Raw genomic sequence first — 13,804 nt, 5'->3', positions numbered from 1 at the left:
TCATATATATTAAAAAAAGGGGGAGGATCATGACTTACTGATGGAAGAACAGGGTTCAAATTATCAGAGACTGTTCCTGCATCTCAATATGATCAGCCTTAGAAATATGAACACTCGTCTTTAATCTGTAATGTACCGCTGCAGCACAAAATGTCTAACACATCCCTATAAAGAAGTCATTGGAACAAGTCCTACATGAAATTTGCAATGGATGACAATGCAGGACATGGGCATCAGACTGCCAATATCCATAAGAGTGCAAGGTGTATAAATTGTCAGCTTTCTGCCATGCATATTGCCTATGACTTACTGAATTCCGCTTTGCAGGATTGGGAAATCAGTTTCTCTTGACTGATTTGCTTAAAAATTTGTCCCATGGAAAGCTTAAAACTGATTTAAACTGTTTAAAAATATCTAAGTTCACTGAACAGAAAATCATCTTCTTGTGTGGTTAGACAACAAATTACGAACACAAGCAGCAGACTGATACAAAATAAAGAACAGGTAATATATTTTCGTTTTACCAGATTCCTTATTTGTTCCATTTCTCAATTATCCCATTCCAATTTTTTACTTAGAGGGAAACTGTTTTCAAGCACTAACAGTACCTGACTCTGAGACCCTATTTCTGCTATTTCTGAGTACAGGGGACCACACAAAGTAATGAACCCACGGCTTCACATTATGGTACACTCACATTTTCAGTATCCTGTCCTTCTCCACTCTTTTTGAGTCCTCGGGGTGCTTGTTTTTCTAAGAATTGCAGCAGTAACTGGGGAAGACTAGACACTCATCTGAGTGTCTCAGTGACTCATTCAGCTATGTTTAAACAGTGGAAACCAGGAGTAATTGCCCTAACCATGCCCTAGCACAGCCTGTCTGCACAACATAAAAGCAAACAGGTACATACTGCCCCAGATAATCCACCTAAGTTCTAGAGACTGCTTCATGAAGTGCTATTTTATTGACAGGACTGAAGTTTCAGTAAACTTTCTGATTTCCCCCCTTATGAAATGATGTCATTTCTCTCTTCACCATTTCACAGTAAAAACACATTTTTACTGTGTTCAGGAAACATTTTACATTTCTAGTGTCAGTAAGTATTTCACTTGATTTGCAACATCTGGTACAGAAAGAAGGCTTTTTGGTCCAAAATTCTCTGTTTTGTTTCTGATGTCATTTTATTTTTTAAGGAGTTTAGCGATCTCCTGTCTCTCTGCACACTAGGTGATTTTAAATCACATTTATTTTTTAATTCTTTCAAGCCACCAATCCACAGAAGGTCCGATCTGAATATATTTAGTCCTGGTTACTTGCTGCTCTTTAACTCACCAACACTCCCCACGTGCCACCATAACCTTTGGAGGGCTACAACCAATTTAGCTGCCCTGACCACTGGGTGCTTGACACAGTAATGGCATGAAGTGAATTATGGAACTAGTAAAAATGAAATGGCTCCTCATAAGGCAACCCCAAATTTCTCTGAATATACAACAGGACTTAAAGTAGTATGAATCTTGTTCTCAGCAGCCAAGCCACAGAGGCTGGGGAAAAGAAGCCTCTCTCATCCTGAAGTAATTGCGAAAGGGGCATTGAGGTTGGTGACAAGACAAAACTAGGCATATAAACCCTGTTCAGCCCAGTTTTACCACACCAGCTAACAGAACCACTCAGCCTGGCAGGGATAGGGCAACAAGGCCCCAGTGTGTACAACCCTGCTGCCTCTATCGTGTCATGAACTCCCCAGGAAGGTGAGAATGGCTGAAGACTATTTCCATGCTATCCAACTGATACCCAAAATAAACACGGAGCAAAGTTCCAAAGTACCGTGAGTAAATGGCTTTGCAATTTGAAAGCAATTTCTCTTTTCTCACCTGAATTTTGTCCTCATTAAATATTCCATCAATTAGGAAGTATGTCCAGAATACTGGCCACTCACATTCAATATTCTCAAAGAGCTTGAGCTCAGCAGGATCATAGTGTAGCCTACTTGGATCCTAAAAAATTCAAAACCACTTGTTTATTCACAGTGCTAATTTAGTCACCCATATTCCAATCATAATGGTAGCCTGTTTCATACAAGTAATTAAAACCTAGAAACCAATAAACCCACCAGAAATAGTTTCCATGCAGTCTCCTTGCTTTTTTACATTCAGCCTCAAACTCATTTAATGTTTTCCTAGACAAATTGTCCCTTCCTAGTCTCAGAATGTGTCACCAAGTAATCTTGGCTTTGCCTCAGTTCAAAGATATTTTGAAACGCTTCAGGGACACTGCTTCTGCTTAGACACCATAAGCATATCTAAGGATCAATTTCTTACAGAATTATTAATTACATTTTGTCCTTAATAAATGGTTTTCAAACCCTTAGCCTCCTTCACATATGTGTCATTTCTAGGGTGGATACCTGGATTACCTCCAAATCCACTAAGATGTCTTAGCAGTGATGGAGAACTTTACTCCTTCATGTAAATAAGACAAAGTATGTCTATAAAGAAGAGATAAAATTCTTCCTAATGCCTACTGAAAATACACATCAGAAGTACCTCTCTGGGTGTCTTGTAACCATCTCGGAGAAAGCGACAGCAGCCATAGCGGCCCTGTAAAAACACACAAAATTACAGAAAATTACACATACTGTTCTTCCTCACAGACTCACATAACAAGAGCTGAGATTTAAGGGTCACTTCGAGATTTTCCTTCCTCTCTTCCAGGCACAGATGAACCAAGTCTGGCAACCCTTGTTTAATCAGAATTTTTGATTAAGAAAGAGAGGTTCTGTTTCTCTTTCTTTCTGTAAAACAAAAATAAAGGAAATTCTTACCTGCAATTTGGATATGATTTCACTCTTGGTTACATTAACAAGGTTTAGATCCTCCACTGCAAAAGCTGGGTAAGAAATAATAGAGAGAAGGCCAGCATCTATCTCCTTTGACGTGGATGCCCTTGGCAACATGGAGTATAGAATAGACTGAACAAAACAAGAATAGAAGAAACGGATGTGAAACAATTTACATACTTCAAAAGACTATGTCAAGTGTAAATGGAACAGACTATATTATTTGCAAACTGACAGAGAACTCTCTGCATAGTTATTTTTAAACAAGTTAGAATGCGAATGCTTCACAACACTCAGTTTCTCATGATCTACTAGAACAGGGTGAACAGCATAGCCTGCAGCCATCCGTATTACATTCAGTTCTTGGTTCAGTTAATCAACATTCCATTTAAAAACAAAAGGGAGAGGGTTAGGTTTTCCCCTAGCAAATGAAAGAGAAGACTAATTTTACCTGACAGTGTTCTACTTCATCAGGAAGAACATGAATCACTGATTTGTGTCCTCCATGAGCTCCAAAAAGATCTAGTTCATCAATTGCTTCCAAGGCAGCCTTCAAAGAAAAGCAAACCACAAACCAAAATCATTAGATAGATACCTTTTAAACCAAGTATACACCATAGCACCTGTGCTTATCCTCTGATGGAGTTTATATAAGACATAACTTTGCTCCACAGACATTTTTTATTTAAAGGGAAGCTTGGCAATATTTTAGAAAAAGTAAATATTTCTGTCTTTCCACTAGCTGGATACATGATTGATGTGCTGGTGATCCTTCTTACAATTTAAAGGCAATGCAAAACAATGGGGAGCTGGGCTTCCACTGAGACATCAGCTAAACAGTGAAGTACTTAGTTATAAATGTCACGTCCTGTCCTACATTCCAAAATAACGCCCATTCAGTGTCCTTTCCCTCCTCCTGCCTGAAGAACTGCTCAAAGAGGAAGGCTTGTTCAAGGCAACCCAGAATCAGCAAAGGCTGACCCCTTTAAGAAGAGACCTTCAGCACCTCTCTGATACCGTCACTTCCCGAGCAGAAGAGAAGTGAGATGTCTGATCTCCCCACAGCCAACTGAGGCATACAGTGCTCCATGCCAACAGGTGAATCACTACATCTCATACCTCTTGGCCATAGTGCATTTGCCTGGTGAAGACACTATCAGCCCAAACACTGACTCAGTTTTGACAATCCTACTTTAACCTAGCAGGCTACAAAACCTGACTTTGAAGAATTGGGATGTGCAGCACCACATAGGGAGTGCGGCAGGAAAAGAGAAAGGACTGGATGACCAGGGCCAGGCTAGCAGAGCCTTCCTCTGAAATGCATATTCATAGGATTGTAGTAACACTGAATTGTTGCTCTTGTGTCTGTTTTTGTCCTGCAGTTTCATGGACATGCAGCTTCTCTGACAAAGGAAGGATCACACAGGGCAGCTTTCCTTATCTCTCTGCAGAGGAGCAAGGATATTTTTCTTATTCCAACACAAAGATGGGTTTACTGCCTCTGCAGAGCCCCTCTCTCTAGACCAGCACTACAGCAGCAGATGCTCCTGACAGTGGCAGAAAGTCCTGTTGAGGAACTGATAGCTGGGACCAGGGACAGTTTTAATGGTGCAGAAAAGGTTCTGAGAACCACTCAAAGGCATATGCTCTGTGCTGTGCTGTTGCCATGGGTACCCACACAAAGCAGGTATGGGACAGAATTCCAGAAGCACATTTAAAACAAAGAGCATCTACCTCAACTTCTGCAGCAGGCCCTTCACTGTGCCCCCCACCAGTTCCCACCTGAAACAGCACTTCTACTGAACTCAGATCTCCAGAGAAGCGAAGTTGTGCAGTGAGTTCTGCAGATCATCTCGACATCAACAGGTCTGGATGTCACACAGAGACCACACCAGAATGTTCAGGGTAAAAAATCTCACAGTGGACATCTAAGGAACAACTGCCCTGACAGACACTGCCCCATCACTGTTCAACTAAACTGTGGGGCCAAGACCAGCCAGTTACCAAGATCTTGGTAACTAACAAACCCTGCTGAAATGCAAATACACCTTTGACCTTAATGATCTTTGTCTTCTGCCAGTCCTCCAGACACCAAGTGAAAAGGTAGTTGTTGATTACACATTTACATTTATGGTCTTCAGAACTTCTTTTAGTATCTCTGTGACCTTGTGCTATGGGGGAACGAGAAATATCCACTTTTTTTTAAAGTACATCTTCATTTATTTTTCTTTCTGAATTACTTGTGAAGAATTTCTTAGACTAATAGTCTGCTGTTTTCCAGAATTTACATCAGATTTAATCTTACCATGAAAACATCACATATGATACTGGGGTTGGAGAATTAAGAAAGAGGGAAAGAAAACCAGAGGCTACTTTATGAGACTGCACCTTACTGAATCTATTAGATTCACAGTTCAATGAATCTGGTACCCTACTTGCAATCCCTGGAACAACTGTGCTGAGGTTCTTCAATGAGAGCCATTATCCCAAAGATTTTACGCTAAAAAATACTCACTCACACCCAAACAAGAATTCTTACACAATCAGTTAGCTATTGCAGTGGCCAAGAAGACTGTGCAAAGGGAGCAATCAGGTTTGACAGAGCCCTTCAGCACAACACAACAGCCACGAAGGAGGTGTCAGGAAGACATTCTCACTTTGGCCATCCCTACGGAGCTTGCGTTCAGTTCAGGGATGCCCTGGTTTGTCTTATCACCACGTTCCCAAATTCCATAATCCTGCAACAACATCATCAAGAAAAAAATGGCATTATTATATACAAACACAATGTTTCCCCCCCCTTGCCCCACAACAAATCCAGACTCCTGCATGAAATTAGCTTATAATTGGCCTTCAAAAAAAAAAGAAAAAAAGAAGGGAAGAAAAGGGGCTTTAAGTCTCCAAAGAGACCCTGCTCATGTTTAAAGAGCAGCACATAAAAGTCTACTCTGGCAGGATCAGGTATACAGTCATGAATCACTGCCTTCACAAAACACACAAAGCCCTTTATCCCTCCCCCTGTACATGTTTCTCCCTGTGTCCCCTCAACTCATCACTTTCCGGAACACTTGCTACCATCCTGCTCTTTTTAGAAAGGCCCAGAAGATTTTAATTAGACATCAGGAAATATTATTCATCATCATCATCATGGCTGGGTTTCGCAGACAAAGATTTGGGGAGGGCTCTACCACGTTTGTTACAAGCGCGCTGGTGGCTAAAAAGGCCAATACGAGATAGACACGAGTCTGGTTGCAAAAGGCACAGCAGAAAGAGTCCTTATCAATTAAAAACCTCTCTGTTATTATGACAGAACAGGTATACCTCACCCACGCAGCAGCAAATCCTCCACAGTCCTCCCAACATCTCCAAAGATGCTGCTCACAGTGTAAAGTACTGACAGGTTCTGATACCTTCTCATGGAAAAAGCAAGACCCTGTTTTCCTTCTCCAAAAATAAATAATTTTCCACGTAAACCTGAGCAGCATTGAGATGATTTACATATAAATAACTACTTACAGCAACTTTGTAGGCAGCTTCTATGTAGAAGACAAGATTCTGAATAAAGGTAACCTCATCAAGGGTGAAGATAATACGTAACCCTGATTAAAAGAAGGGAAGGGATTAATTATACTGCATCAGAACTGAAATATTTACTCTTCAATAAGTTTCTTGCTTTTGTTTATTTGCTACCAACTACTGCCCACTGAAATCAAAGGAAAAACTCATACTGATTTCAATGGGTCAGGCAGCAAACCTCAATACTTGCTACTGACAAAATACTTCAAATGCCACTAATACATACGGTTTCAAAGAACTCCTGTAGGGGTGGCATTCAGACAGTGGGTACAAAGCAGAGACATCTGAGTCAGCTCTGGCTCTTCAGAGCAGTGCATACCAATACCCACAGCTCCCCACCCCTCTGCCTGCTTACTGCTCTATTGAGGAACTCCAGGATGAACAGGTGCACACTAGGAAGGGGTCAACTTCAAGGGTCTCCAAGGGCAGAAAAATATGTAAGGAAACAAATCCTTATCCTCACATGAGGAGCGCAGTAGAGAGGAACACAAGATAAAACTGCACCAGTAAGAAAAGGAACAGATGGCACAAAGTGGCACCTGATTTGATGTCGCCACTCTCTGAAGAAACTTGGTTGTCCATCAGGACACTATCTTTAAACATGAGACTTCTCTGACATGACTCTCAATATCTCATATATTTGTATGCCAGTAATCATTAAAGGAATAGACACTGCCAGTTACTATAAACATGAAATCCTAAGTAAGTCCTATCTCTTTTCCAGAAAAACACTACTTCTGAGTTATAATTATTTAAAGGTCTTTAAAGCTTGTTACTACTTTATTTTTCCTTTTTAAATGAATGCTAGAATAGAAAAAGACTGCAACAAAAGGCAAAAATATCTTCTGCTTACCTGATGCAGTCATCTGTGCCAAGAAGAGCAGGTAAAGGGAAGTTGCATCCACTTGCAGATGCCCCCACTGGTCGTCCCCAACCACTGTGGCACAAGTTGCAGAGTTATACTTGGCATGGAGGCAGTCTTTGGTACTCTGTGTGCGTTTGAACCTCTCTACCTTATCTACCTAAAAAATACCACAAAGCTCAAAGTTGAAACATTTCAGAAGAACTATTTCAAAATTACAACTTTTCTTAGATGAGGAGAAACTTGAGGCTCTAATTCCTGTTACCTCACTTCAATGTATTTTGATTGATCAGAGTGCTTAAACACAACTCTGACTTTAGACTCCAGTTAAATCCACATTTCTACAGGAAAGAATAAGATGAAATTACCTTGTTGAGTTCATATCTAAACTACAGGTGTGCATCTTGGTGAAAATCAGTTTGCAAAGGCAAAACTGATTTGCTACAAGCACAATCTCAAAAAAGTGCAAGCAAGATCAGAGTTTTGCTCAACAGTTTTAAAAAGATTCCCCACACCACCATCTACACACATGCAAAAATAGTCACTCTACAGAAGACATAGCAAATATATGCTTCAATGAAATGCTTTATAAATACAACACATACTAATTCAACTCATACCTATGACATTACCTGTCTCATCATGCACTGCAAGAGTCCCCGCATCAGCTTCACAACATTCTGCAAGAACAAAACACACCAGTGACACCCTCACGTGGTCAGCCTCATCAGCTGGTACAAACAACATTCAAAAGTGATAAAGCTCACACCCTCTACTTAGATCCTGCCAAAGGTAAAAAAAATGTGTATTTTCCCAAAATGCTCTACATGCTTTTTTTTTTTAATACACTCATCAATTTTTATTCCTACACCCCTACCTAGAAGAACAAATCTTTTCCCAAAGGCCCTCTCTAAACAGTGGAACAACTCTCTGTGGTCCTTCTATCCAGCTAAGGAAATAAGAGGAATTCTCTGTCCTATAATTATCATTATTATTGTTATTATTATTATTATTATTTTTACAGTGACAGATACAGGGAACACTGATAGGTGACTGCAAGACATTGACATGACTGGAAGACCTGTAAAGCTTCTTCCACTCCTTATACAGTACAACAGAAAGCAGGTGACTGGTGTAAAGAAAGGGCCATACATGTGAATGTAGAGAAGTACAAGATTTTGCCTTAAATAAAGAAATCAACCCCATCTTTTTACCCAAAAGCTATAGCCTCAAAATATGATCATGCAGAACCAAGGTTATTCTGTCACCACAGATCTCCCTGGTTTGAGCAGGACATGTTAGCAAAAAATTCACCCAGTGACTTCAAAATGCCAGCAGGACACTGGCACCATAATCCCTCACTTGTCATTCAACCCATCTCTGCACTCTCACTTCTAATATCCACTTTCCCAGCTGCAAGTAAAGAAATTAACTGTGGGAGTTACCTCCCCTTCCAATTCTCCAGCACGAGTCTTACCAGTTTGGAGAGTTATCTTCTCTGGATTGATCAAACACATCTACACACCATGTACGACCTCCATGAGATGACACAAGTGCACATTCCGAAGACGGCTACTTTAAATGGCATGCTCATCCTTACAGGGAAGAACAGCCTAGCAGATAGATTGCTACCATAGGATCCGAGCAACCTAGGCCTGATTTTCTGCTCTACAATACAACTCATGAGGGACAGGCTTGTAAATCTGGGCACAAAGTCTCTCAGAAGCCTAATTTTCAACAATTGGCCAACAGATGGAAGTTTGACTCCTACACGTTTTTGTTCTGTTTGCATTTTAATTGAGATGTTAGCCTCTCTGCCATGCAGTTCTCCAAATCCTGCTTGCCAGAAGGTTGCCAGGGATACTGCACACCACACGCTGCATGGATGTTGCTGTCACTGGAACAAGACATGTACTCCAAACTGGGAAAACCCTGCCAGACCCCAGACACAGTAGCAGCGCCAATGCACTCTTCAAAAACACCACTGCATGAAAAAAACAAACAGTATAACTGGTTTATGCCAAACTTTGACAAACCTGCTCGAGCTCGTAGGCTTTGGCCTTATCCTCGTCCCGGTCCGCGTTCTTCCGATAAGCCATTCCCAGCCCCCACACGGCCAGGATGCTGTAGACGTTGTCCCGAACCCAGGCATCTTTATGGTCTGCACCGGCTGAAAGCAGCCCCGTAACTGGATTCTAACCACGGCAGAAGGAATAAAGAACAAATATTGCTACCTGAAGTCCCATCCATTAAGAAGCACCACTTCTTTCTGTATTAAAGGGTAACAAAATAAACATGATTTCACGCTGATTGCACACTGTAGCTGCTCACAATTTCACAACAGAAGTGAGGTCCCATCTTTCTTTCCCAAGCTCATGTTAGTGAAATGTAAAATTCATTTGAACACTTCAGGATGTAAAACTTACAGTATCCAGCTGGGCATTCTCATCCACACAGGACTGTTAGGTAAGTAACTGAGTGAAATTCTAAATACATTGAGGAAATAGGAATTTAAATTTTAGATATTTGTGAGGAAAAGAGAGTACCAGTCAACACTAGAAATTCAGTCTGGAATACATTCTTTTCTATGCATCTGATCTCTGACATAATCTCGAGGAAGTAAAAAACCACTACTTCTAGGAGATTAAAAAAGTGTTTCTGCATATCTGCCTGCTGGGTTTATGACAGCTAAATGAATGCATGCAAAGCCTTTTTATATTCTCCTTTGGAAAAAGTACAGAAAGACAAATTCTGAAGGTGTTGAAAAGCAGCATAGTGAGTAGCCTCCTGCACCCCCAAATACTCCATTAAATTTTTCATTGCATCATTGATTCCCATCACTTCACTATCCATAATTTTTAAGACTCTTTCTCGGCTGTATGTTCTGCACTAATAAAAAAATGAGGCAAAGAAGGAAAAGGTCGATAGACGTTTCAGTCAAATTAAGCCTTTACAGAAAATTTCAGTGAATGAAGACCAGTTGCCAGGGCTGACGTGAGGGGCAAAGATTACAATAATAAAGATGAGTAAGATTTAAAAGAATACATACACCAATTTGTCATTTCTCCCACACACTGTTCACTCAACTCCTTCCACAGTTATTTTTAAGAAGCCAGCTTGAGGGGGAGAAGCTTCAGTTACAATTTCCTGGGCTTTGCATGTGACCACTGAACACCACAGAGGTGACAGCCTGACAGACGTGACTGGGCACAGTCTGCCCTATTGTTATGGTTTAAATACAGCAGCGCTCAGTGGCTCCCTGACAGTAGAGATGTGGCTCTGCTGAAACAGTCCCTCCTCAGCACGGTCTCCACAAACCAAGTAACAACTGAAGGACTCCTTACTCACCTGTTTGATGGGGAAAGTAGCACATATGAATGCAAACAGCTTAAAAATCGTCATTTTGATCTTGAAAAGTCAAGCAAGGAGTAACAGAAGAACAAGTGTGCAAGCAAAAAAGGAAACCTCGGTCCCAGTTCGGCACTGTGCCCACAGGACAAAACCCAGGATCTGAAGAGGCAGACAGCGTATTCCCAGCATTTTTAGCACTTTAGTTCTCTCTCTCCCTCCCATGCAGGACAACAAATGTCTATGCACCTGCAGCCCTGGCTTAATAGAGATCACCTTGCTGTCTGAGAAATGATCCTTTTGGTTTATTTTTCCCCACTCAATGCTGGGCTGGCTGCCAGTTGAAAAATAAAAATGTCTCTGGGTACCAAAATGGAAATCCCAGAAAAATGGCCCATGCAAGACTTTAAAAGACTTTTCAGCTCCCAGGGAGGGACCTGCCTACCTTCAAGAGGCTGTATTAAACACATCCAAGGGCAGCTATCACCATTTCAGAACCTTTGGTTCCTCTACAAGATGGTCCCGGCTTTTGGGGCACACTGGGGCTGCTTCTCATGGACTGACAACACATTAATGTCTTTCCTCATGCACATTCAGACTGTTAGCAGAACAACACAATACATGAATTAATATTTTAAGTGGTTTTGCTCTGAATTTTTTGGAAAGTGTTTACTCTTAAAAACTTTAATTATTTGCTTCTGTTACCTGCTGACACCATATGAAAACTACAGCACTTACAAGCTGCTAAAGAACTGAAGAGAAACACTGAGTGCACTTAATCCCACAGATGTCAAAGGGATTTTAGCTCAACTAGTACTTGAAAGCATTACATCTATGCAGTGATTGCTAATTGGACTAGCAGGTCTCATCCTGCAAATCACACTGCACATACAGATCCACAGAGCAAAGAATTTTACCAGCACCCATGGGCTCTCAGCTGAGAGTGCTGCAACAGAAAGCTGATTGCTGGACTAAGACTTTAAACTGTTGTATCATGCCCAATCCTATTTTTAAATCTGTCTCTTAATCTGGAGACAAAAAACCCTCCAGCAACCCAAACCACAAAACATACCAGTTCCTACAGGGCAGCAGGCACTAATAAGAACTTCAGCTGTACAGGCACAAACCCAACGGGGTTCTAACCAGACCAGCAAAACAAATAAGCCCACATTTGGCATCTTGCTGAAAATCTATTTAATTTGCACCTGTCTCATTGATCTATCAGATGAAAACTTATGTAAGCTCTAGCAAAGCCTGCAGATAGCTTGCTTGTGTGAAACCAGATGTAACACAGTTGGGCTTAATCATAAAAGTATGACAGATGTGCTTTCCTTATCAGTTCCATATGCTTTCCACTTATAGTACTGTACCAATATTTAAAATGTACACAGATGTTAAGTTTTACTATTTTATGGGCATATCTTAAGATTCACATTTTGTCTTATCTCCTTCAATTTAAGAGCTGTAATAAGCAGCTGAGAACATCCTTCTAATGATGCTCTTCAGTGTCTGCTCTGCTACAGCACCAAAGCATCCCTCTGTCCCCTGCCCCTGGGAGTACATGGAACTGCTGGCAGATCCCACACAGACAGGAGCCTGGTCTTAGCCTCCTTGAACAACCTTTAACAATATCTATCACTGTGCATGGTGCAGAGACTGATCAGCAGAATGCAACATCTGCAAAGTGAGAACAAGTTTGCTACTGACCCCATCCTGCAAGTTCCACACATGGAAAACTGTCAACCCTGGTGCAGGGTCCGGACCTGTGCCTGGTAGCACATATGCATATTCTGAATTAAAAATTACCTCTAAAATCACATCAATTTAGAGTGATTGGAATGAACACAAGATCAATTGCTGCTTCTGAGAAACCTGACTCCTGATGTATTAAACACCTTATCAAAGCAAAATGTTCTCAGCACACTACGTGTTGTCCTTGCTGCACCCCTACAAAGGTGAGCGTGTCACTGCCCTCCATCACAGCACAGCTGGTGTGCCAGGTCTGCACTCTGGCAGCTTGTGGGTGTGAGGTACATGGTCACAGCCACACATCACCCCTGTGCTGAGCGGCGACACCTCACAAGCATTTTAAATGCCTTCTGGCTCTTCTGCCAGGCTGCTCTGGGTCAAACTGATGGCTAAAATCCCCCTCCCTGGCACCAAGGAGGCACCAGCGGCAGCGATGCAGCAGCCCAGCCCATCCAGCCACAGATAATTCTGCTACCAAGGAAGTCAGGATTGCATGTGGCCCAAAGACAACCATCCTAACTTGCCCAAGTAAGCATTGCATCTCTCCACCCAGCTGAGCACAACATTTTCAATGTATTGCAGTGAAAAAACATAAAGGGTATAGATATAGGAAAAAAATCTAGAAACATGCCTTAAGCATCTCTCTGGGCCCCCTTGTGATATTGCTGTCCCTCTGCCTTGCTTCTAGCCTGTAGCTTGCTTTCCACATACAGAAGAAAACTTTTCTTTCATTTCTCTACCTCTGAAGTCTCCTAGACATTAAGCCCTTAGTGGAAAAGGCAATACACAGTCACAAACACTCATCCTAGCACTGTAAATAGCAATTACAAAATTCTAGGTCACCGATATAAACTCCTGTATTACCATTTAGTTACCCTTTTTACTATTGTTAAATATTAGTATCATTAAGGCACAGTTTTTATGGGGCATGTTTGAGCTTTGATCTCAGAGGCTCCATCTCTCTTCTAAATGAAGGCTGTTATCAGTATCCTCATCTCATAAAAATGGAAAGCAAGGCAGGTACTGGAAGCCAAAGTGATTTGCCCAATGTCATCCTGCAGACAAAAGGCAGAGACAGGAGCACAACTCTAAGCATCTGCACCCATAGCGAGAGAGCAAAATTATCTCTTCACACCACTTATGTTCCAGATGTTCTTGTATTTTTTTTAAAAATACAAGAGTTCACAATAACAAGTACACAAACACCAATTCACAGGTGTCTGGACACTGTGCCCACAACAGCAGTCAATGATAAAAATCTTACTGACCTAGGAAGATTTGGGTCTTCTTTCACTGCTTTCCAGTTTCTTGAAACTCTCAGCAACAAAGTAAATTTGGTAACTGATTTGAGCAAGTAACTCTGTTGCTCTCATCTTTATGTACTAGACTGTTATAACCGAAGCATGACATTGCTCAGCACACTGTGAGTC

At 41.3% G+C, this 13,804-nt stretch overlaps 1 protein-coding gene across 7 annotated transcripts in view; it reads right to left on the bottom strand.

Annotated features, from left to right (window-relative positions):
• Positions 1-13,804, bottom strand: part of PHKA2 (phosphorylase kinase regulatory subunit alpha 2) — a 48,227-nt gene that overhangs the window by 33,144 nt on the left and 1,279 nt on the right. For 2 of the 7 annotated variants that reach the window (XM_032677927.1, XM_032677928.1), the window contains exons 2-10: positions 9,314-9,472; positions 7,910-7,957; positions 7,269-7,437; positions 6,356-6,438; positions 5,497-5,577; positions 3,291-3,389; positions 2,825-2,971; positions 2,547-2,600; positions 1,875-1,997 (exon numbers count right to left, since the gene is read on the bottom strand). In XM_032677927.1, coding sequence (XP_032533818.1) covers positions 1,875-1,997; positions 2,547-2,600; positions 2,825-2,971; positions 3,291-3,389; positions 5,497-5,577; positions 6,356-6,438; positions 7,269-7,437; positions 7,910-7,957; positions 9,314-9,472 — 963 coding nt within the window. Of the gene's footprint in view, positions 1-1,874; positions 1,998-2,546; positions 2,601-2,824; positions 2,972-3,290; positions 3,390-5,360; positions 5,462-5,496; positions 5,578-6,355; positions 6,439-7,268; positions 7,438-7,909; positions 7,958-9,313; positions 9,473-11,070; positions 11,095-13,804 lie in introns of those variants that run through there. The other 5 variants (XM_032677929.1, XM_032677930.1, XM_032677931.1 and 2 more) reach the window with 5 other exon arrangements.

Source organism: Chiroxiphia lanceolata, chromosome 2 (assembly GCF_009829145.1).
Source record: "Chiroxiphia lanceolata isolate bChiLan1 chromosome 2, bChiLan1.pri, whole genome shotgun sequence".
Lineage (NCBI taxonomy): Eukaryota > Metazoa > Chordata > Aves > Passeriformes > Pipridae > Chiroxiphia > Chiroxiphia lanceolata.
The sequence above is the reverse complement of the archived record's forward strand: the minus strand, read 5'-3'. Positions and strand labels throughout refer to the sequence as shown.